The 25,687-nt window shown below is 41.5% G+C and overlaps 1 protein-coding gene across 1 annotated transcript in view; it reads left to right on the top strand.

Annotated features, from left to right (window-relative positions):
* Positions 1-3,579: 3,579 nt before the first annotated feature.
* PPA1 (inorganic pyrophosphatase 1) overlaps positions 3,580-25,687 on the top strand; it is a 29,928-nt gene continuing 7,820 nt past the window's right edge. Inside the window, exons 1-6 of the mRNA XM_003271198.4 lie at positions 3,580-3,745; positions 6,609-6,667; positions 17,504-17,557; positions 18,387-18,506; positions 21,745-21,831; positions 22,744-22,870. Coding sequence (XP_003271246.1) covers positions 3,682-3,745; positions 6,609-6,667; positions 17,504-17,557; positions 18,387-18,506; positions 21,745-21,831; positions 22,744-22,870 — 511 coding nt within the window. The 5' untranslated portion in view covers positions 3,580-3,681. The remainder of the gene's footprint in view (positions 3,746-6,608; positions 6,668-17,503; positions 17,558-18,386; positions 18,507-21,744; positions 21,832-22,743; positions 22,871-25,687) is intronic.

The following is a 25,687-nucleotide window of genomic DNA, read 5'->3' as shown; positions in this document are numbered from 1 at the left end:
CAGAGTCTCCCTGTCGCCCAGGCTGGAGTGTGGTGGCGTGATCTCGGCTCACTGCAGGCTCCGCCCCCCAGGGTTCACACCATTCTCCTGCCTCAGCCTCCCGAGTAGCTGGGACTACAGGCGCCCACCACCTCGCCTGGCTAATTTTTTGTATTTTTCAGTAGAGACGGGGTTTCACTGTGTTAGCCAGGATGGTCTCGATCTCCTGACCTCGTGATCCGCCCGCCTCGGCCTCCCAAAGTGCTGGGATTACAGGCGTGAGCCACCGCGCCCAGCCGAGGTTTTCTGTTCCCATAATGTAATGCCCTGTACTTCCTATATCATTCTACTCACCCAAATTTATTATAATTATTTGTTGAAGTCTGTCTTTCCTCTAGACTATAAGTTCTGACTATAAGGCCTAGTAGGGCTACATCCCTACCCACCTATCACAGAGCATGACCACAGTAAGTGTTAAATAAGACTTAGTTATAGATTTGAAAGTTTTCATGTTATAGGACCTGTAGGTGGTAGTTGACACCAAAGATATACATGAGATAATCTAGACAGAGAGTATCGCTCTAGAGAGAGAGAGAGAACATGAGAAATAAGAAAGACAATGATGATTAAGATGATGAAATTAAGACGGCTGAGAAGGAGAATGAGAAATGAGTAGCAAAGAAGTAGGAACGGGCCGGGCATGGTGGCTCACGCCTGTAATCCCAGCACTTTGGGAGGACGAGGCAGGCGGATCACGAGGTCAGGACTTCGAGACCAGTCTGGCCAACATGGTGAAATCCAGTCTCTACTAAAGGCACAAAAAATTAGCCGGGCGTGGTGGCGTGCGCCTGTAATCCCAGCTACTCTGCTTGAACCCGGGAGGCGGAGGTTGCAGTGAGCTGAGATCGCACCACTGCACTCCAGCCTGGGTGACAGGGTGAGACCCCATCTCAAAAAGAAAAAAAGAAGTAGGAAGAACATGAGAAGAGAATGTAGTCATGGCCTGGCGCCGTGTCTCATGCCTGTAATCCCAACACACTGGTAGGCTGAGGTGGGCGGATCATTTGAGGCCAGGAGTTCGAGGCTAGCCTGGTCAACATGACGAAAACCCATCTCTACTAAAAATATTAAAATTAGCCAGGCATGGTGGTGCATGCCTGTGATCCCAGCTACTCAGGAGGCTGAGGTACAAGAATCACTTGAACCTGGGAGGTGGAGGTTTCAGTGAGCCGAAATCACACCACTGTACTCCAGCCTGGGTGACAGTGAGACTCTGTTTCAAAAAAGAAAAAAAAAAAAGAAGAGAATGTAGTTGCAAGCCAAGGAAAGAAATTAGAGACACCCAACAGGGTCACCCACAGCAAAGGGGACAGGATATGGACTGAAAAGTGCCACTAGATTTGGTCACTGAGTGAGAAAGATAATATTTCAGAAGAGATGGACTCCTTCTTTGTAAAACTAATGTACTTAAGGAGGTATTTTCCACCTTTACATTAATTCCTCTACCCATCCATCCAGCAAAGATTCACTAAACATCTACTCTAGGCTGTGTACTGTGCTAGGCCCTAGGGAGACATGGTAGACCAAGGTCCTTTTGGGTCTATGGGCTCACTACACTTGCCTGCAAAGGAAAGTTACAATGCACCAGGGCTGGGTGTTTTACCAGAGCTGGTACTGACTGGCTCTCTGAATACATTCAGTGAAACAAGAGCCAGTGTGCAAGTCCTGGAGGTCAGTGAGACTTTATTATCTTGCTCTGAGCTGGCAAGAGGCAAAGGGAAAGTGTATGTAGAACATTATTATTGCATCATGGCTGTCTTCTTAAGTCAGTCACAGATGAGAGTCTGGGTTTTTCCAAGAAAATTGGTTCCATCTGCTCAAAGGCAGAAAAGTGATAGACCAGATCAATCAAAAGAGCATCCCCTTAAAATATTCTTTGAACTTGATCCTACTTTTTTTCTGAAACAGAGTCTCGCTCTGTCACCCAGGCTGGAATGCACTGGCGTGATCTCAGCTCACTGCAACCTCCGCCTCTTGGGATCAAGTGTTCTCCTGCCTCAGTCTCCCAAGTAGTTGGGATTACAGGCGAGTGCCACCACGCCCAGCTAATTTTTGTCTTTTTATTAGGTACAGGGTTTCACTGTGTTGGCCAGGCTGGTTTCGAACTCCTGACCTCAGGTCATCCACCCACCTTGGCCTCCCAAAGTGCTGGGATTGAAGGCGTAAGTCACCGCACCTGGCCTTGACCCTAATTATTGACTAAACTATTGCTTCGCTAATTTTTTTTCCTGCGCTTCTGTTCTAACAGCAGTAAAACAGTGTGGTGAAATGTTCAAAAAAATCAGTGAATCACAGCCTTCTGAAAATTAATGGGTGTCAGTGGGGCTTGGGAGTTGGATGGAGACAAAGGGAGGGACACCATAACTAACTGGAGATCTTACTAGGTTTTCATTTAATATTCATTTTTTACAATAGACATTGTTTTGAAAAAAAGAGTTTAATTCAAAATGTCATTAAGGCACATTATCTTTAATGCTCTAGAAAAACAGTTATTTAAAGAAATCCTGGCCATGAAATTAAAAAAATAAATACAACCAGGCATTCTTTGAAATGTGAATAATAATTTCCTAATTTATATTTAGGATTTTGGATATACTTTTTTTCTTTTACATGTATTCCTGGGGAGGTAAGTGATGCGAATATTTGCCCACTGCCTCAATCAGACTTTAGTTTTTGGGGTCTGGCCTGATATGATGGAAAATATAAACAGGAAGATCAGAGGAGCCTGTCCCTGAGAACACTCCTTCACGGGACTCTAGCTCACGCCTGGACCTTCCCAGTGCTTCCATCTGAAGCCCCTGGAGACCCAGGTGGGTTAAGTAGGGCGGCAGGGGTTGGATGGGGCGGGGGGGGGGGGGGGGACGCGGGGCGTAAATCCTCCCCCACTGGGGAGGGTGACAGTAACAACTTCCAGAGTGTTTACAAAGATACAGGCTCTGCTTCAGGCATTTGACGTGTATTAACTCGGGTAATCATCCCAGTAACTCATGAAATAGTTATATTATTATCTTCACTTCCCAGATAAGCAACGGAGTCAGAGAGATTATAGAAATTTGGAGGAGCGAGTACCTTACTGGTAGCCACTAGGGGTGTCAGTAATATGGCTCAACTTTGTTACGACGGATCAGAAAAATGCTCACCTTTAAGACCACAAGCAGAGCCTGTCTGGGGAAGCAGGTGACTTATCAACGCCTTTTGAGATAAGGAATAGGTCTGCGGGGAGGAGTGTGTGTGAATCGAAGGTGAGTTCCCTGTGTGCGTGGTCGGCGGTCAACTCCTAGCTAGTCCAAGCTTTGAGCCTGCGCATTTGCCCTCCCGGGTCAGAGCCCAAAGCCGAAGGAACAGAGCCAGCGCCGGCGGCAGCCACGTGGCCCAGCCTCTGAGCCCCGGCTGCAGTCGCGGAGGCTGGGCCCGAGGGGCGGGGCTGGGGAGTGCGGACGCCCGGGCCTGGCGGAGTGCGCCGGCGCACGGGGTTGGCCCGGCTTGGGTGGGAACACTAGCGGAGCCGCGTTAAAGGCGCTCCCCGCCCCGCCCGCCGGTCCAGTGCTCGCAGTGCGCAGGCGCGGGGCTCTGTCCTTGTCAGTCGGCGCCGCGTGCGGGCTGGTGGCTCTGTAGCAGCGGCGGCGGCAGGACTCCGGCACCATGAGCGGCTTCAGCACCGAGGAGCGCGCCGCGCCCTTCTCCCTGGAGTACCGAGTCTTCCTCAGTGAGTGTCTGCGGCCCGCGGCCCTCTCAGCGCCCGTCCGCCCATTCATTCCCGGGCCTTGCCTCCCCGGGAGGGTGCGGCTCGCGCTCGGCCCCAAGTCTCCGACGCGGGCCCGTCTCCTCGGGCGCGTTGTGGGGCCTGGCCGGCCTCACATTGCATACTTGCCGCCGCCGGTCGGGGCGGCGGGGGTCGCCTCCGGCCATCCCTCCCCGCCCAACGGAGATGGTCCCTTTCTCACGCCCCGGGGTACCCGAACCTGGGCCCAGCTAGTTTCGCAGGTGTCTGGCTCTGACAGGGTCTGATGGGAAAAGGAAATCACCGACCCACCCTAGAAAGGTGCTTGGAAGTAACATAATCCCCGTAAGAGGATTCCTGAGTTTGGAGAAACGGCGACTCCGAGGGGGGCAGTGACTTCCTAAAGACCTTAATTCCGCCGCCGTAGCTCAGATTATCCGCGCTGAGCAGAGCCAAGTCCACCCCCTCGTTTTGCCCGGATCGGGAGCCGTCTGTGAAGGCGCTGGACCGGTCCTCCGGGGTCCCGGTAGCGATCCTGCCTCTCCGCCGCCTGTTTCCCCTCAGCGCCGATGCTGGGAAACCTTATGAAACAGAAAGCTGTTTCCCTCAAATCAGACAGATGACGTCAATCTGGAAACATGACTGAGAAAGTGCCAAGTTTTTACCTTTGCAGGATTCGGCGTCTAGGGGGTACCTACCCCGGGTCCTGCACCTAGGGCTGCACGGGGAAACCGGGAGGCTGCATGCTGGCGCCCTCCACGCTCCTTACTTAGGGCACCACCTTTTTTTGGCCTTGTAGGTGGAGGAAAGCTACTTGGGGTTTTTCTTTATCCTCTTACTCCCCCCACCCCCAGCTACTAGGAGTAGATTATGGGCGATAACGGAGGCGTTCGTAAATGTGTCACCACAGGCGCTTCTATTTTAACCTCTTTACAGTTTTATTTGGAAGGAAATGAGCAGGTACCTCGAACTCTGAGTTGGTGTATGAAGGACGGAGAAGCGGGGAGTAGAGGGGACGAATGGGAATAGGCATTGAAGGAACAAAAAGTAGCCTGGTGCAGGAGGAAAAGGAAAGTGAACTGTAAAGCTTACACATCTAGCCGAAGGTTAACTATCAGGTGAGGGTGAGAACTACCCCCTACTCCCCATTTTATTTAATTTTGCAATTAAGCAGCAAGGGCGGTGCAGTAACTTTTGACTAATAATTCATGGGACTGTTTTTCTGGAAATAGTGTTGGCTCCAGAATTTCTCTGTAGGAAAGGCTTACAGAGGTGACTGTCTGGTTTGTAGGTGAGGAGTGGATCTTCAAGCTATATATGCAGAACAAACACACTGCTTTTACTTAGGTTATTTATTTGCAATTAATATTTGGTGGCCGTTATGGGAGACCAAAGCTACTCCTAGAATTTGGCACTAGCTGAAGTAACTGTTTTTATCAAGTGGAACTCTCTGGAACTTAAGAAATACTAATAATTAGAACCCACTATATAGCTATTAAATTTTAAGTGCTTTATCCTTCCTTAATAGAAATAAACTTTTTTAAGCTTTATAATATTACATTTGTCAATTTCTTTAAAACTGATAAAGAGCTGGACAGACTGCAAAGTCACAATTGGCCCTAAAGGGAGTTTTATGTTTTATTGTTTGTTTTTTGAAACAGAGTCTCACTCTGTTGCCCAGGCTGGAGTGCAGTGGCATGATCTCGGCTCACTGCAACTTCAGCCTCCCAGGTTCAAGTGATTCTCCTGCCTCACCCTCCCGAGTAGCTGGGATTACAGGCACTTGCCACCATGCATGAGTAATTTTTGTATTTTTAGTAGAGACGGGGTTTCACCATGTTGACCAGCCTGGTCTTGAATTCCTTACCTCCAGTGATCCACCTGCTTTGGTCTTCCAAAGTGCTGGGATTACAGGCGTGAGCCACCGTGCCCGGCCTCCACTTTGATTTTTAAACTTGAAGGGATGCGATGTGGACAGTCCTTAGGTTTCCTAAAGAATACTGAAGAAGTTTTAAAATTACTTTTTGGCTATAGTTAGGTCTCTAGAATATATTAGTAATATATATCTAGAATATAATAGAAATTATTTGTGAAGATGTTTGTTGCAACTTGATTATCCTTAAAGAAAGTCATAATCTAAGATGGCTGGCTGTCTTCCCGGAACACGACTTTTAGCAACATTGTTTATAATTGAGTAAAGTGGTCCCCTCCCTTCCTCCCAAATACTTCATAATGGTTCTGTAAACTTAACTGATGTAAGATCAGTCCAAAACGATTTAATCATCCAAAACAATTTAATCGCCTTTTGTGTCCTCAGTAGTCTCTGCTCTCAGTATAGAAATTAGTACTTATTAGATGCCTACAGAGTGCATAGGATGTAAACTCAGCCTAGCCTGGGAGTACAGTCAGGAGAAAAGTATACAGCCAGTTTTTCTAGTGTAAGAATAATATCTTGGTTTAAAAATGTATACTGGTCTGGTGCGGGGTACGGTGGCTCACCCCTGTAATTCCAGCCCTTTGGGAGGCCAAGGTGGTCAGACTGCTTTGAGCTCAGGAGTTGGAGACCAGCCTGGGGAACATGGCAACACTACATCCCTACAAAAGATACAAAAATTAGCCAGGCGTAGTGGCTCATGCCTGTAGTTCCGGCTACTCAGGAGGCTGAGGCTGGAGGATCACTTGAGCCTTCAAGAGGGAAACAGAGGTGGCAGTGAGCCAAGATCACACCATTGCACACCATCCTGGGTGACAGAGTAAGAGACCCCATCTCAGAAAAAAAAAATGTGTACTGTGTGCATTTAGCAATACAATTAATTACAGTAATAACTTTTTCTAATTTATTTTGCAGAAAATGAGAAAGGACAATATATATCTCCATTTCATGATATTCCAATTTATGCAGATAAGGTAAGGCATCCTTGTCTTTTGGACACAGTCTCTTTACTCAGATCAGCTAGTTCTACATATGAATTTTCTTATATGTCTCTCAATAAGTGCTTAAAATGCCTCGTTGTGCTGTGAGTTAAAGGTCCGTTGATTAGGCTGGGCGTGGTGGCTCACGCCTGTAATCCCAGCACTTTGGGAGGCTGAGGCGGGTGGAGGGCTTGAGGCCAGAAGTTCAAGAACAGCCTGGGCAACATGATGAAACCCTGTCTCTACAAAAAATACAAAAATTAGCTGGGCATGGTGGCATGTGTCTGTATCTCAGCTACTTGGAAGGCTGAGGTGAGAAGATCGCTTGTGCCTGGGAGGCAGAGGTTGCAGTGAGCCGAGATGGCACTACTGTACTCCAGCTGGGTGACAGAGTGAGACCTTGTCTCAAAAAAAAAGGTCCATTGACTAAATAAGAAGTTAGTCTTAAAACTAGATTATTTAGTTAAAGAAGCAAATATAATTTGGGGAAGGAGAGGAGGAATAAAAGCAAAGGTATTTAATCTGTCTTGGAAAAAAAAAAGAAAAAATTACATTTGTCCTTTTTGTATGTGTATTTGGAACTGAAGTCGTAACACTTCATTACTGGTTCTAAAATAAACCAGGTAGCCAGCACAGAAATTTGGCTGTGGGATCTTTATGAAATAGTAAAAGTAAACTAGATTATTCAATGAGTATAGAAAATTTAGTAATGGGCTAGTACAGTTAAGATTTGCACAGTTAAGATAGAGTTAATAAAGGTAGGCACACAGACGTCTAAAAGGAAATAGCTGTTCCTGTATACACCAGTGAGAAGAAACCTAACTTTAACACAGATTGGTAGGCTTACCACAAATTGTAAAAATCTTTACTTTTCTAGGGGAAAAAAAAGTCTACAACTGTATACACCAGACTAGCTGAGTGTGGGGCAATTGTAATCCCACTTGGGAGGCTGTGCTGGGAGGATCACTTGAGCCCAGGAGTTTGAGACCAGACTGGGCAACATAGCAAGACCCTGTCTCAGGAAAATAAATAACAATAAAATATATATCAAAATATTTATGATTCGTGGGACTGCCAGTGACTCTTGGTTTTATTTTCATTTTTGTCTTTTTATATTGTCTAATCTTTTTACAAAGAACACGTGTTATAAGTACAACTTTAAACAGTCATTTTAAAAAACACATCTCTTCTTAGCCTCCTTTCCAATGGAAGCAGTTTGTACTGTATTTAGCAACTTAACACAAAGACAAATATCTTATTCTTTTTCTACCTTTCAATTTTTTTCCTTCAGTAAGGAAGTTTGATTCACATTGAGTACAAAGGTTTTTGAGTTGTAAGAGTTATATAGGTTATTGACCTTCCTTAGCTGGATGTCAATACACAACACGAACATCACTTTGCAGTGCATGTCTGGAATAATAGTAATTTTGTTCTTGTGTGTGCTGTCTTACTGTTTTTCTGGGCCTGACTATTAGATAGAAATAGACAAATTCATTGCACTTCTACCAGGCAGTTTGCTGTAGTTCTGTACTGCCTGAAATTCCAATTTTTGCATTGCTTCCGAGGAGCCTTCCTGGGTAAGACTCCAATTAGAGGCAATGGAGCAAACAGCCCCAGGCCAATTATGTGCCACAAATACAGGAGGGACTTCTAATTAGCATGTGTTTTTCCTGTGAGAGTGTCAGAGTGGTATTTATTCAGAAACTCAAATTTGTTATATCTGATTTCCTGGGAGTTGATATAAACTGCAGAATCCTTCCCTCTTGAATTGGCCCCATTGGGTTGGCTTGAATTATCTGCTTGTTGTATAATAGCATGTATATCATACTGTAGCATCTCAGACCATTTTGAGCAATGAAGAGGTATAAAATGATGACCCCAAGTTTATTGATAATACCCTGGCATACAGGTATGCTACAGGAAGGAAAACATTTTCTTGACATAGAGCTGTTTTCCCAGTGTTCTAAGTGACTGTATTCCTACCAAGGACCAGAATGATCATAGCTGTTTTCGTACCTACTCTTATTGCTGCTTCAAGTTACTCCAAAACAGGAAACAGGCTACATTTTGGTGTCCTGTTAAGTGTGTTAACTTAGATTACTCTCGGACACTGAAGTCTTATAAAGGACTGGTTGTGTCTATAAAGTGGATTACTCAAAGGAAGACTCTGCCCTTGGCCCGCCCTGTCCCAGCTCAAAAGCACAAGCTCTTATGACTCTGGATTTTACCAGTAGTCCAGACCTCAGTGGACCTTGGGCAGAAGGCTTCCTGCCTGAGAGGCTGGAAGGAATTCTTTTGTTTTGTTTTAAAGGAAGTTACTTGTTTAAAACACAAATAAAGGTGTGGTAGACATCATTTTGGATTATAGCCTTTTAAAAAAAATCTGATTAACTTGATTCGTTAGAGTGTGATTTTCTTTCTTTTTTATAAAAAAAATCTATTGTGATTAAGTTTACATGAACACATTCTCATGGGCTTGGCCTTGGACTTTATTCCTAATATGGTGAGTCGTCCGAGGGATGATAATGAGGGAATGTCATGATCAAGTGAGCATGTACCTTTAACACAGCTCAGTCAGCTCCACTAAGGAAAAATGCCCAAGGGCTCATATCCATATCAGACCTTTTTTTTTTTTTTTGAGATAGGGTCTCACTTTGTCACTCAGGCTGGAGTATAGTGGCATGATCTTGGCTTACTGCAGCTTCAACCTCCCAGACACAAGTGATCCTCCTGCTCCAGCCTCCTGAATAGCTGGGACCACAGGCACACACCACCACGCCCAGCTAATTTTTCTATTTTTTTGTAGAGACGGGGTTTCGCTATGTTGCCCAGGCTGGTCTCAACCTCCTGGGTTCAAGCGATCTGCCCACCTCAGCCTCCAAAAGTGCTGGGGTCGCAGGTGTGAGCCACTGTGCCCAACCCATGTCAGGACCTTCTAATGTGGATATTCAGTTTGGCATATGCCATTAGGTAATCAGTCCAGCCAGTTCTGGAAAATCTTGTGACTCGGGTACCCTGCTTTGATTATTTCCAAATCCAGTGGGTAGAGAAGGTAAAGGCTCACTGGATATTTTTAAACTGTAGGGATGTCCTTTGCTCTGGGTCAATTTTAGGATCAAATATAAAAGCACCTATAGCTCAGAGTATCTTCTAACATAAAACTTCTGAGATACCAGAAACTTTCCAAAACATGGTATAAACAGGATGAAACACTGGGTAGATAAAAGCTTTCTCTAAATCTTAAAGTGCTCAAATATCATGACCTGATTTTTTAGTTTTAGAAATCAGATATTTTTCTATTCCATATCTTAAACTTTCATGTTAAATTCTACTTCTGACAATGTAGGGTTCTGTTTTTTTCAGGTGATTGTTGGGAGCGCATGGAAGCATATATAAATATGGAATATATGTTTCTTTTTTTCCCTTCTGAAAGAAAGTCAAGCCTCTAATCAAACAGATCGATGCTTCAGAAACTTAACAGAATATTATCTGCAATTTGCCATAAATGCATTTTTCTTGGGAAAGCTTCCATAGTCAAAATTATTAGTCATTGCAAAACAGAAAAGCTTGACAACTGGAAATGCAGACCCTTTTGCTTGATTTTATAAAGACAGGAAAATAAACAGATTATGCTTAGAATATCTGTTTTCAAAATTTAATCATGATAAAGCTTATCTGAAAAAAATAGCAAAAATAGCAGCTTTTTCTTTCTTTTTTATTTTTTTTTAAGACGGGGTCTCACTCTGTCACCCATGCAGTGCCGTGATCTTGGCTCACTGCAGGCTCCATCTCCTGGGCTCGAGCAATCCTCCCACCTCAGCCTCCTGAGTAGCTGGGACTACAGGTGCACACCACTATACCTGGCTAATTTTTTTGTATTGGTTGAGACAGGCTTTCGCTGGTCTCGAACTCCTGAGCTCAAACAATCCACCCACCTCAGCTCCCAAAGTGCTGGGATTACAGGCGTGTGCTCCCACACCCGGCCAGCAGCTTATTCTTAATTATGACATGACAAATTAAGTTATTGCTCTACATAGGTACTTATGGTAGTGTGTAGTAGCAAATACAGGCATTTGTTTGAGCTGCAATGAGTAGAAAATCTATGTAACTGGAAAACAAATGAGTATTACTAAAAGTTTTGTGTGTATGTGTTTTAATTTCTTTAATAAGTTAATGATCTCCCTTGGAATCTTCACACAATTTGTTGAACAAATGTTTTTTGGGTTGGTGTAAGTCATGTCTTTCTTTGCTAAGTCACAATTCTAAGTGAATAAGGGGCACAACAATGTGAACTTCGGTCATCGTATTTCTTTCTGATAGCTTCTCAAATAGACTTCTGTCACTGTCGATGAAATACTTCAGGTATCCATATACTTTTAACAACTTAGAGTATATCCTTCTAGAATCATATAACCAACTTTACAGGCAAAACTTAGAGTTAAGAGCCATTGTCATTTGGTGAGCAGTGAATAAGACAAAGTATTCTTGGAAATGATGAAATCTGGTATACCTTTTTGAAAGCATCTTTATGGGGATGGAACATTTTCTTTTAACTACATGAGCTCTTCTGATAGGGATTTTATACTCCAAAACTAGTCTAGAAGTTCCAAAAAAAAAAAAAAGTTAAAGCTTGGTTTGGATTAGCTTCTTGCTTTATGTTTATTCTCTAGATAAATTTAGAAGAAAATTCTCTCTACCTCTACTGTTTTTTCTCCAAATTTTATTGCAAAACAATAAAGATTAAAAAATGGGGGTGAGCTGGGTGCCGTGGCTTATGCCCTTAATTCTAGCACTCTGGGGGGCCTAGGTGGATGAATTGCTTGAACTCAGGAGTTCATGACCAGCCTCAGCAGCATGGTGAAACCCTGTCTTTACCAAAAATAGAAAAAAAAAAAAAATTAGCTGGGTGTGGTGGCAGGTGCCTGTGGTCCAGAAGGCAGAGGTAGGAGGATCACTTGATCCCTGGAGACGGAGGTTGCAGTGAGCTGAAATCATGCTGCTGCACTTCAGCCTGGGTGACAGGTGAGACTCTGTCTGTAAATAAATAAATAAATAAATAGGAGTGGTGGGACCAGAGGGTGATTTTTGTGTTTCTTTCTAAGCCTGGTATTTACTAGATTTCTGAAGTTATCTAGAGAAACACACAATAAGTCAACTTGAAAATGCTAATGTCAGCCACTTGGTGTAATTCTGTAGTATAGTTCATCGAATTTACCAAATCCGGGGTTAGAAATAAATCTCAATGCCAGGCGTGGTGGTTCATGCCTGTAATCCCAACACTTTGGGAGGCTGAGGTGGGCGGATCACCTGAGGTCGGGAGTTCGAGACCAGCTTGACCAACATGGAGAAACCCTGTCTCTACCAAAAATAGAAAAATTAGCTGGGCATGGTGGTGCATGCCTGTAATCCCAGCTACTCGGGAGGCTGAGGCAGGAGAATCGCTTGAACCCGGGAGATGGAGGTTGCGGTGAGCCGAGATTGCACCATTGTGCTCCAGCCTGGGTAACAAGAGCAAAACTGTGTCTCAGAAAATAAAATAAAATAAATAAATAAGAAATAAGTCTCAATAAAGACACATTGAACTTAACTGCTAAGATTTAAAGATGAGATGCAATTAAATTAAGAGCATGTTCCCTATATATGTACTTAACTGCATTAGTAATAACAGCCTACCAAATGGCCATAGCCTATTCATTAGTAAATGACTTGTCAGACTACTGACTTGGTCCACAAGACCCTAACCAGTTTGGAGATGAGACTGGCCCTCACCATACTACTGTAATTAATATTCCTGTTTAATTAGTGAAGTTACAAACCTAACCAAGATATAGGAGATATTTTTTCTATTCCTGAAACATCTTTATTTTAAATCTTTTTGATTAATGGAGTGATATAATGTAGACTTGTTGAGTTTCCAATTTCCTTAGAATCTGGACATCTTTAACATTTTGTTGTAACATCTTGACTACTTGATAAAATGATTATAAATCTGGGAAGGGAAATAGACTTTTTTTTTCTTATTCTTTTTGTAGAGACAGGGTCTGTCTATGTCGCTCAGGCTAGTCTTAAACTCCTGGCCTCAAGCAATCCTCTTGTCTCAGCCTCCCAAAGTGCTAGGTTTACAGGCACGAGCCACCATATCTGGCCTGAAATAGACAGTTATATTTCTGACTTTGGGAACAAGAGCTAAAGTTATAGTTTGCCTTTTCCCATATCTGCCACTGGCTTATCAGCAAGGTAATTATTGAGTTTATCAAAATCATCCCTCTAGGGAGACTTAACTTCCTTCTTTACTGAAACTGTTAACAGAGAGCTGAGAGCTCTGATGCCAGAGCAATGACTGAGACTCCAAAGCATGGTAGGATTGGAGGATGGAGTTCTGGGAAGTCTTAACAATGGGAGTTACAAGATAGTAAATCCAAGATCCAGCTAAGTAACAGTTGAAACCAGTTGGGATTAAAGAAGAAGGAATGAATTTGTAACTGGGTAGTACTAAATTTCTTAAAATCAGTATTTTTTAAGTGCATGAATATTGGAATCATTAGAATGCATAAAAACAGTAATAGTTTTTATAGCAACGGAGTTGCTATAAAATTCATTGAATTTCTCATATCAGTTGCCCTGAAAAATCCTAAATATCACTGTTGTTCACCTAGTGGCAACTCTGAATTGTAGCCAGATGTCTAGAAGAAGGTTGTTCTTTAGTAGTAATTCCTGCTAAAGTATGTGGGACACACCCTCCTTATAAGTACAGAGCTGGGCAGGATGGCTTGCACCTGTAATCCCAGCTACTAGGGATGCATAGGCAGGAGGATTGCTTGAGGCTAGGAATTAGAGACCAGCCTGCCCAACATAGTGTGACTTCATCTCCAAAAACATAATTAAAAAGCAATTAGCCAGGTGTGGTGGTGCACACCTGTAGGCCCAGCTACTTAGGAGGCTGAGGCAGGAGGATTGCTTGAGACCAGGAGTTGGAGGCTGTAGTGAGCTATGATTGCATCACTGTACTCCAGTCTGGATGACAGAGTGAGACCCTGTCTCTCTCTCTCTTTAAAAAAAATTTTTTTTAAGAGACAGGGTCTTGCTGTGTTGGTCAGGTTGGTCTTGAACTCTTGGCCTCAAGCAGTCCTCCTGCCTCTGCCTCCCAAAGTGCTAGGATTATAGGCGTGAGTCGCCATGCCTGGCTGAGACAAATATTACTACAGCATCTACGTGCATTTGAAAGTGTGCTAGTATTCCATGCATAAAAAATGATGAGTTCATGTCCTTTGTAGGGACATGGATGAAGCTGGAAACCATCATTCTCAGCAAACTGTCGCAAGGACAAAAAACCAAACACCGCATGTTCTCACTCATAGGTGGGAATTGAACAATGAGAACACATGGACATAGGAAGGGGAACATCACACACCGGGGCCTGTTGTGGGGTGGGGGGAGGGGGAAGGGACAGCATTAGGAGATACACCTAATGTTAAATGACGAGTTAATGGGTGCAGCACACCAACATGCCACATGGCACATGTATACATATGTAACAAACCTGCATTTTGTACATATGTACCCTAAAACTTAAAGTATAATTAAAAAAAAAAAAGTGTGCTAAACATTGATTTTACAGATGAGTCACTCACCCCAAGCTGTAGCCCGAGGCCTACAAACTGGAAGTACCTGATTTAGCAGGTGAGAATTCTACCCCTGAACCACCAATGCTACCAGCAGGAAGTACCTGATTTGGAAATCCAACTCTTTGGGAGTTAAAAGAACTTTTATTTTGTTCATTGCTAGTCTTCAGAGCCTAGAAAAGTGCCTGGCACATCCTGGTGGTTCACAACAAATATTTGTTGAAAAAAATCAATGAATTGACTCTGACTTTTGCAGGTACTCCTTGCTGTTTTTCGCCCAGCTAATTTCTTTTTTTTTTTGAGACGGAGTCTTGCTCTGTGGCCCAGGCTGGAGTGCAGTGGTGTGATTTCAGTTCACTGCAACCTGCGCCTCCCGGGTTCACACCATTCTCCTGCCTCAGCCTCCTGAGTAGCTGGGACTACAGGCGCCTGCCACCACGCCCAGTTACTTTTTTTGTATTTTTAGTAGAGATGGTTTTTCACCGTGTTAGCCAGGATGGTCTCGATCTCCTGACCTCATAATCCGCCCACCTCGGTCTCCCAAAGTGCTGTGATTACAGGTGTGAGCCACCAACCCCGGCCTCACCCAGCTAATTTCTAAAAAGCACCAGACCTTCAGGCTTTTGTTCGCAGCAGAATTCTCTTACCATTTTCTGAAGGATGTTTTCTTCCTTGTTATTTTTTTCTTTCCCATTAATTATGTAGATTTATGTTATTAGGTAATACTGTTTTGAGGGTCTATACATATTTGTCATTTACTGCTATTAAAGTGTTCAATATAGTTTCTAAACTTTGAATTAGTTGTTTCAGCTATATTTGCTATATATTTCTTGAAGCAACGTATTCATTTGGTGGTGTTTTAACAAAACAGCTAATCTTGGCGAGCTCTTCAGTTGATCTTTCCTGTCATAGCAGCTCCATCTTGTGAATCTTTAGGGTACTGCTGCTGGAAACTGAAAGCCCTGACTTGTTCTTTTCACAGATCTACAGATCTCTCATTTTTACAGCTGAGAAGTGGACAAAATTCTTGAAAACCTAGTGGGCAAGGTGAAATTTAGTCAAAGATTGGTTCTGAGGTTTTCTACCCAGGATGAACAATTAGTGTTACATTTTCTAAACCATCTGGTTATTTTAGAGGGAAACAGGGATAGAGCAGTCCTAAATCTTCAGTCCTAGATTTAAGTAATATCTCCATTCTTTTGGTTTTTATGTTGTATTGGGTAGGTGAGGTATCAGGAGGCTTGGAGCAGAAACCCATGGATGCTTTAGTCTCCCATGGTTTCAGCAGGAACTTAAAATGACAGAAGTTCTACACTTTTGAATCAAAATCAGTGTAGTTTTTCTGCTTGGTAGCAGCAAGGTAATTATTGACTTGAAACCTTTGACTTATTCCCTTGTGGCTTATCAGTTCCCGTTTTTTGATGGAAAGTAGCAAAGAACTAATTCTAAAGAGTGGTGTAACCAAGTGATTTTCATTTTAAGTTAAGTTCTTAAAATGTACTTTACCAGTCTGGGGTAACATGGCAAAGCTCCATCTCTACAAAAAAAAAAAAATATATATATATATATATATACACGCACACACACACACACACACAATTAGCTGGATGTGGTGGCATGCATCTGTAGCTCCAGCTACTCAGGAGGCTGAGATGGGAAGATTGCTTGAGCCAGGGTGGTTGAGGCTTCAGTGAGTCAAGCTCATATCACTGCACTCCAGCCTAGGTGGCAGAGTGAGACCTTGTCTCAAAAAATAAAACAACAAAAAAAGTACTTTTTATAAGCATAATTGCAGGCCAGGTGCGGTGGCACACACCTATAATCCCAGCACTTTGGGAGGCTGAGGCGGATGGATCACCTGAGGTCAGAAGTTTGAGACCAGCCTGGCCAACATGGCGAAACTCCATCTCTGCTAAAAATACAAAAATTAGCCAGGTGTAGTGGCACGCCCCTGCATAATCCCAGCTACTCAGGAGGCTGAGACAGTAGAATCACTTGAACTCAGGAGGCGGAGTTTACAGTGAGCCAAGATTGTGCCACTGCACTCCAGCCTGGGTGACAGAAAACAGTAATTGCAGATTTAGCTTCATCTTTGCCCTTTGTAGAGGCTAAAAACTGAAAAACTGCAGTTAAAGTTCTATTCCTAGAAAAAAATTAGTATTCTGAATAATTAAAGCTCAAGTTTAATTAAAGAACCTACGGCATATTTAACTCCAGTGTGCAAAATGGGTTGGCAAAGTATGGTTTGTTTTTTCATTGTGTTTTTAAACTGCACGTCTGGGAATTTACTCCCTGAATATATCATCCATTTTATAGTAGTCAGTTTAAGGCTGTAAGCCAATTACAATAGAACTATCATTGATTAAAATATTTTTAAAGCATATTCTCATATCTTCAAGGTCAAAGTCCTTTTCAAGGGGGCTTTATTTCTAAAAACAGCCGAATTGGGAGAATGATGTGGATAATGAAGCTGATGAGTTTTGTTTGATGTTAAAACTAAAGTATGACCAAGTAATTAGGCTGATGTGGGGTTCATCTTATAAACTAAAGTATGATCAAGTAATTAGTCTCGCTTGGAGTTTGTCTTGTAAACCGTCTCTGAAATAGAAGCTCCAAAAACATTTTGAGTAATTGCAGTGTCTCTGAAGGAAATAACACTTGCCTTTGGAGAGTGTTTTGAAGATGGTCTTCTTCAGAGATAACAGGTTCTGTTAAGTTTATTTAAGAACTGTTTCCTTCCTAGGAACATTCTTTCCACTGTCAGTTTTTATTCTGAAACACTTAAAGCATACAGAAAAGTTAAAAGATTTATATAGTAAGTTGGCTGGGCGAGATGGCTCACGCCTGTAATCCTAGCACTTTGGGAGGTGGAGGCAGGAGGATCACTTGAGGCCAGGAGTTTGAGACCAGCCTGGGAAACACAGTAAGACCTTGCGCCTATAAAAAATTTAAAAGTAAATAAAAATTAAGAAGAACTATATAGTAAGCAATCATATACTGACCACCTTGATTCTGTAATGAATATTTTCCTATAATTGCATTATTTCTTCATCCATCATTCTCTTTTTTTGATGCATTTTGTTGAAAATCCAATTGACTTCAAAGATCTGATACAATGAACAGTTTGACTTTGGAAGAAATAGTGCATGCTCCCCTCAGAGAACAAATTGGTTCCTGTGACCATCTCACTTTCTCTTTGTTTTTTCAGGATGTGTTCCACATGGTAGTTGAAGTACCACGCTGGTCTAATGCAAAAATGGAGGTAATATTTCACCTTACATTTGAGTCAGACTTAGGATATTGGTTTTGATCTAGTCACACTGACTTGATCAAGGATGAACCATCTGAACGTCAAGGTTTTTCTCTGTCTGGTCCCAGTCTATTTTCTAGTTGTATCTCCCATTGCCTACTAGTCTTCCCTTTGGGCTCCAGCTAAACTCAACTGTTTACAAATATGCCCCAAACTTTTCTTCCCAACATCTTTGCTTCTGATGTTCCCAAAGCCTAGAATTACTTTTTCTCCTCTTACTCTCTGTAAGCCCATCACTGACCCCTCCTTAGTCACCCCAGCCACAGATACTCTCATTGGAATTTCAGTTGCATGGTGTTAGTTTCTTTCTGATGATACCTACCATCATTGCCTTTTTGTTATGGATATTTATAACATATTTTATATCACAAACTCTTACAGTAATCACATTTTTGTGTGTAATAAATACCCAAGTATTTGAATAATTTTAAATTCTGTAAAGGAAAACTAAAATTGGATATTTATTTTGCCCTTTTAATAAAAATTATGGTATTTTTATTACTCAAACATTAGAATTTATTCCAGCTAATTTTAGTCTTTGCTTTCTAGAATTATTAAATGTTCTTTTTCCCTTCTTGATAGTTCCTTTATACCTCACATAACCTTTCACTTAATGGCTGATTATGGAAACACCTTAGTTCAATTATAAAAGTGTTAGGGATAAAATATATCATTAAAGTGGAATTAGGGAACATAAATACCATAATTCATTTCCTCAGATCCTTATTTGAATAGTATTTCACATCCAAATATGCAACGATTTGAAATTTTTTTATTTCAGATTGCTACAAAGGACCCTTTAAACCCTATTAAACAAGATGTGAAAAAAGGAAAACTTCGCTATGTTGCGAATTTGTTCCCGTATAAAGGATATATCTGGAACTATGGTGCCATCCCTCAGGTATGTCTTCATGCAACTGCTGACAATGTACTTTTTAGCTTACTAAATATTAATTTACTGCTATTAGTAAAAAAGATTTGAATACCTGTGGAGAGTTTTTTCTATGGTAGATTTTGAAAACATAAGAAGGGATAATTAACTCATTCGAATGCTTCCTTAAATAACTTATTTTCAAGACAAACTAAATATTTACAATGTTTAAATTCAGATTTGAACGTTTATTCTTTTCTGAAATATTTCTTCTTTTTTGGACTGGTTATAAGCTATATAAATTCTCTACAGACTGAGTTGCAAGTCTATTCAGTCAAGAAAGAGTGTATGGTAGTAGTCAAAAGCACTGATTTTTGGCACCAGACAGACCAGAGTTCAAATCCCAAGATGGCCACTTCGTAGCTTACCTAACTTGCCTCTCTTTCTTTCTCCTTGAGATGTTAATATCGTCTCCCTGAGCTATTCACAGTATGTAGGTGGTATGGTTATTTCAAAAAATAAAGCACTTAACACCTGCACACAACAAGCTCTCATAGCTGCTGACTTTATGTTTAGAGATTTGATTCCCTCTTCTTCAGGTCAAGCTCTTTGTGGTAAGGTAATGAGAAGATCATGTTTTCTTAAGTAGTCAACCTTTTTTTTTTTTTTTTTAATTAAAAAAAATTTTTTTGAGATGGAGTCTTGCTCTGTTACCCAGGCTGGAGTGCAGTGGCACGATCTCGGCTCACTGCAAAAGCGCCGCCTCCCAGGTTCATGCCATTCTCCTGCCTCAGCCTCCTGAGTAGCTGGGACTACAGGTGTCCACCACCACACCTGGCTAATTTTTTACAGTTTAGCGGAGATGGGTTTTCACCATGTTAGCCAGGATGGTCTCGATCTCCTGCCCTCGTGATCCGCCTGCCTCGGCCTCCCAAAGTGCTGGGATTACAGGCATGAGCCACTGCGTCTGGCCTAATAGTCAACCTTTTGAGAAGGGTTGTTTACCAATTTATTCCCAGCACAATGTCAGTATGTAGCAGGTTCTTAGTTAATATTTGAGTGAAGAATCACTAGGATCTTGTTTATAATGAGTAAATGACATCTATTTAATTCCGGTTTGGCTAGGCCAGTGCTGTGGCACTTAAAATTTAATGCTGAGACACTAAATATACAGTTTAATTTTTTTGCTGTTGATAAGTGGTTTGTTTTTATTAACAATGCAGTCTGTTAAATGGAACCTACTATGAAACAACCCATAAGATAGTAGAACATAGGTCTGACCCATCTAGCTTGTTAGGTAAGCACAAAGTCATTTGTTTGTCTTAATTACAGTGTTTCACCTTATACTTTAATTGAATTTTTTTTTTTTTTTTTTGAGACGGAGTCTTGCACTGTCTCCCAGGCTGGAGTGCGGTGGTGCAATCTTGGCTCACTGCAACCTCTGCCTCTCAGGTTTGAGCTATTCTCTTGCCTCAGCCTCCTGAGTAGCTGGGATTACAGGCGTCCACCACCACGCCCAGCTAATTTTTTGTATTTTTATTAGAGACAGGTTTTCACTATATTGGCTAGGCTGGTCTCAAACTCCTGACCTTGTGATCTGCCCTCCTCGGCCTCGCAAAGTGCTGGGATTACAGGCTTGAGCCACCACGCCCGGCCTCAATTGATTTATTAATAGTATTTAGCCTTGATATATTATCCTTGTAGGAGAACATTGCTGAAATACTTACTCTTCTGTGGGTTGGATTTTGCTTTCTTAATGTTGGATTTGTTAGATGTGGTCTTCCTTTATCCCCCTTCTCGTTTATCTTTTTGCCTTTACTCCAGCTGAGTAGACAAACAAATCCAGTAATGTGTTCTAGTTGGAGGAAAAAAGAACCAATGCAACAGCTACATTTTAAACCTAACATCCTGGCTAGCACAGGCTATCAGTTCTTTTGTGAGATGTTCTGCGAGGACTCTGGCTTACAATTTAGGAAGGAAAGAAAACCAGTCATGTAAAGCTCCAGAAAATCCTGATTAAACTTTTCAGTCCAAGCTCCTGGTCAGTGATGATATTTTTAACATCAGAACATAACCTTTTGGCTGGGTGTGGTGGCTCATGCCTGTAATCCCAGCACTTTGGGAGGCCAAGGTGGGAGGATCACCTGAGGTCAGGAGTTCGAGACCAGTCTGGCCAACATGGTGAAACCCCATGTCTACTAAAAATAGAAAAATTAGCTAGGCGTGGTGGCGTACACCTGTAATCCCAGCAACTCAGGAGGCTGAGACAGGAGAACTGCTTGAACATGGGAGGCAGAGGTTGCAGTGAGCCAAGATTGCGCCACTGCACTCCATCCAGTCTGGGCGACAGAGCAAGACTCTGTCTCAAAAGAAAAAAGAAAAAGAACATAACCTTCCCATTTTACTATTATTGCCTATCTACTTCTGTTTTGGGAATTTATTATAAAGAAGATCTAAGACCAGGTACAGTGGCTTATGCCTATAATCCCATACTTTGGGAGGCCAAGGTGGGAGGATCACTTGAGCCCAGGGGTTTGAGACCAGCCTGGGCAACATAGTGAGATCCTGTCTCTACAAAAAAAAAAAAAAAAAAAAGAAAAAAACCACACATTTTTGTTTGTTTTGTTTTCTTTTTTTGTTTGTTTTGTTTTGTTTTTTTGAGATGGAGCCTTGCTCTGTTGCCCAGGCTGGAGTGCAGTGGCATGATCTAGGCTCACTGCAACCTCTGCTTCCTGGGTTCAAGCGATTCTCCTGCCTCAGCCTTCCAAGTAGCTGGGATTACAGGCATGCACCACCACACCTGGCTAATTTTTGTATTTTTAGTAGATATGGGGTTTCACCATGTTGGCTAGGCTGGTCTCGAACTCCTGACCTCAGGTGATCCACTCGCCTCAGCCTCCCAAAGTGCTGGGATTACAGGCATGAGCCATCATACCTGGCCTAAAACCACATATCTTTAAAGTAAATGTTTGGGTCTATATTTGTGTTTCCCTGTTGTCTCAGTTATTGAGTAGTTGGCTTTTGCTTGTTTTAAATAGGATCATTATCTGTTTTAAAGCTTAAATTTAGTTTAGCATTAGATGTGTAGTAGGAGCTACAGCATTTAATTGAAACTCTTGTGTGTAGTTAAGATTCTTAAATGCGAATAAAGAACTAAAACAATGAGAAAAAAATAGCTGAAGAGTCATAAGATGTTATCTGTTATTCTCAACATGATCCATTTTGTCAGTGTGTATAGGAATGCTATACACTGTCTTATTTTTTTTAGACTTGGGAAGACCCAGGGCACAATGATAAACATACTGGCTGTTGTGGTGACAATGACCCAATTGATGTGTGTGAAATTGGAAGCAAGGTAATGAAATGTGACATTTTTTTCTTTAGTGTTGAGATATTAATGAAGTATACCAAATTTCATACTTTAAAAAATACTGTGAATAAAATGCATGAATATTAGTGAAATAATGATGTCTCTTTGGTATTAAAGGCTTCTCTTGCATTTTAAGCATTTGTATATTATAATTTTTACATTTAAACCTAGTCTGGAAAAAAATATGTCTATATATGTATGATTGAACATATATCTAGAAGAATTGGACATGTTCTGCATTGCTTTAGAAGATGGATAATTAGTCAATAGGTGAAAGGTACCAGGAGAGAAATTCCCTCTCAATACATGGCAAATCTTGCCTAGCAATTTAGAATGATCAGTAATTTGACCCGAACCAAATAACCTCATGAGTTGGAGATTCGTGGTAGTAACTCCTCCATCAAGTAGGGTTGTTCTAAGATTCTGATTATAGTTATTTCTTCATGTCTCTCTCAGGCTCAGAGAAATAGTAAACAACTAAAAACAAAGTTATCATTTTGTTTTTTAAGTCATAAAGTTTTTAAGTCATTGTATGACTTGCTTAACTCATGACTTTTATAAAATAAAAGATAAAGCATATTAAGATATGTATTTGAGACTATGGAGGACTTATTCTTCAGTATAATCAATGACAGTGCAAAAAACATTGATTACCCTGAGCTATGTACTGGTTTCCCTATGACCTAGAAGAAAATAGGACCTATAAGTCCTGTTTTCAACTTTAATAGGACTGATGAAACATTTACTCATTTAGGTTTTTAAAATTTGCTTAAAGGAACAATCTTCAGGTAAATTCTCAAGAACTTAGCCTCTTTCTTGTTTCCTGTTAGCCAAGTAAAACTGTCTTCTAGAGTTTCGTTCTGTAATGTCGTCCTGACTTTGGCTATTGACTCTCAGGTATGTGCAAGAGGTGAAATAATTGGTGTGAAAGTTCTAGGCATATTGGCTATGATTGACGAAGGGGAAACCGACTGGAAAGTCATTGCCATTAATGTGGATGATCCTGATGCAGCCAATTATAATGGTAAGAAAATTTGAAAAGTCTGAAGCCTTTCTAATTAATTCGTAAGCACCACCATACTTAACCTATAATGACAGAATTGTAAGCCCTTGCTTTCAAACTGTTAAAGGATGGAGGAACAAAGCACTGGACAAGCATTATTGCTATGACTGCACTTGTAATTAACTAAGTAAACTCTCCTTCATTCCAGGAAAGAAAAAATCTGGTAGGTTCTTACTGTTTTTTTGGTCCTTTCCTTCCCCACATACCAGCACTCAGTTGGTATGTTTATTTATTTTAAAACGTTTAATTGAGATATTCACATATCAAAGAGTCACCATTGTAAAATGTACAATTCAGTGGTTTTTAGTATATTCACTAAGTTGTACAACCATCACCACTCCCTAATCGCAGAACATTTCATCAGCCCAAAAGGAAATCCTGTATCCATGGGCAATCACTCCCTGTCCCCCTTCCCTCAGTCCCCGATGACTGCGGATCTACTTTGTGCCTATGGATTTACCTATGCTGTCATTTCATGTAAATGGCATCATATAGGTGGCCTCTGTATCTGGTTTATTTCACTTAGTGAAGTAAGTGTTTTCAGGGTTCATCCATATTGTAGCATGTATCAGCACTTCATTCCCTTTTTTTTTTTTTTTTTGGTGGTAAAATTTACATAACATAAAATTCACCATTTTAATTAAAGTGTACAATTCAGTGGCATTTCATTCATTCACCAGGTTGTGCAGCCATCGCCACTAGTTCAAGTCATTCCCTGTTCCTTCCTCCTCTCCAGGCCCTGGCAACCACTAATCTGCTTTTTGTCTTTATAGCTTTGCCTATTCTACCTATTCTAGGTATCTCATATACATGGACTGGTACAATATGTGGATTTTTGTTGTTGTTGTTTCTGGTTTCTTTCACTTAGTATAATGTTTTCTAGGTTTATCCATATTGCATATTGTGGCATCTGTCAGTACTCCTTTTTATGGTTGAATATTATTCCATTGTGTGGATATACTACATTTTGTTTATGCATTCATCAGTTGATGGACATTTGGGTTGTTTTGGCTGTGTAATGCTGCCACGAACACTCCTGTACAAGTTTTTGTGTGGACTTATGTTTTTATTCTTGGGTACATACATAGGAGTTGCCAAAGCTAGAACAATTTGAGCAAGAAAATAAAGTAGTATTGTAATATAACCTGGAACATAAAATAAATATCCGTGAGTCTATACTGACAAATAAATGATTGAATAAATAGACAAATGAGGAAGAATAGACAAATCTCAAAGCAGAAGAATTCCAAATAATTTACGTAGATACTCCATTCTCAAGGAGGTCCTTAATTGTGAGTTGTGCCTGGTGACTTCCATCCAAAGAGTACAGTGTGGGTAAGGGAGAGGAGAGGATGACTTTAGAGCACAGAAACTTGACAAACACTGCCTCAGCCAGGTGATGGAGGTCAATGTCAGCAGTGATAAGAGTCACCTTGAGAGCATGTTCCCTCAAAATGATGTGATGTGTATTTGCATCTTTGTTAATCCATTGAAGAAGGACTGGAAGAATGCTGATCCTTTAATGTTTCGTTTCAATTTTGAAAGATGAGCGTGCATTCACACCATCTGTTTACTACTTGGTGCTACAGCTCTGTTCTGTTGGTCTGTGTGTGCATTTCCAACGTACTTCTTATACAAGAGAACTTGGCATGCTGTGGCCACGATTAGTGAAGCCAAGCCCATCACTCTGTCAGCACTCATTTACTAAGGCATTATTTTCCTGCAGTTCAGGTTATTAGAACCCTGAAAACTTTCTCGGGGTGGCTGGTCCCATGGTGCAAGTAGTACGCAGCTTTCCCTAATGTCAACTTCTAAGGCAGTGTCTATTGTCCATCCTATAGCTTGCCCCTGTGCATCTCTTCCATTTGCTGTCCCTGAATTGTATGCATATAATGAAATGTTAAACTTCAGTGTTTTCCTGAGTTCTGTGAACCATTTTAGCAAATTAGGGAACCTGGGGAAAGGACTGTAGAAACCCCCAATCTATAGCTGATCAGTCAAAAGTACAGGAGGCATCTGAAGTGGGGCAGTCTTGTGAGACTGAGTCCCTAACCTTTGAGATCTGATGCTAACTCCAGGTAGATAGTATCAGAATTACAGTGAATTACTGAGCACCCAGTTGGTGTCTGAATAATTGGAGAATTAGTTTCTGGTATTGGAAAACATCAACATTTGCATGTTGGATTTCTGGATTTCCAATTTCTATATCAGGTGACACATTTCATGTAAATTATAAGTTCTTTGAAATTTACTAGTGCTTAAACATTTCCCAGTGCATTCTGTAAAGTTTCCATACTTCTAGTGATATTATGATAATAGAATGCATGCTATTCTTTATGCAGATTATAAATTGGATTGAAGCGGCCGGGCACAGTGGCTCACGCCTGTAATCCCAGCACTTTGGGAGGCCGAGGCAGGCGGATCACGAGGTCAGGAGATCGAGACCATCCTGGCTAACACGAAACCCCATCTCTACTAAAAATACAAAAAAATTAGCCAGGCATGGTGGTGGGCACCTGTAGTCCCAGTTACTCAGGAGGCTGAGGCAGGAGAATGGCATGAACCCGGGAGGCGGAGCTTGCAGTGAGCCGAGATTGCGCCACTGCACTCCAGCCTGGGAGACAGAGCGAGACTCTGTCTCAAAAAAATAAATAAATTGGATTGAAGCAATGTTATCTTATACAAATATAAATAAGCTTTTGTTGTTGTTGAATGTATTTCTCTTCCTCATAATACTTTTGCTAACTGACTTTTTAGGATGTGTATCTCTGCTTGCAT

This window comes from Nomascus leucogenys, chromosome 18 (assembly GCF_006542625.1).
Source record: "Nomascus leucogenys isolate Asia chromosome 18, Asia_NLE_v1, whole genome shotgun sequence".
NCBI classification, from domain to species: domain Eukaryota; kingdom Metazoa; phylum Chordata; class Mammalia; order Primates; family Hylobatidae; genus Nomascus; species Nomascus leucogenys.
This window is presented reverse-complemented; position numbering and strand designations above follow the sequence as displayed.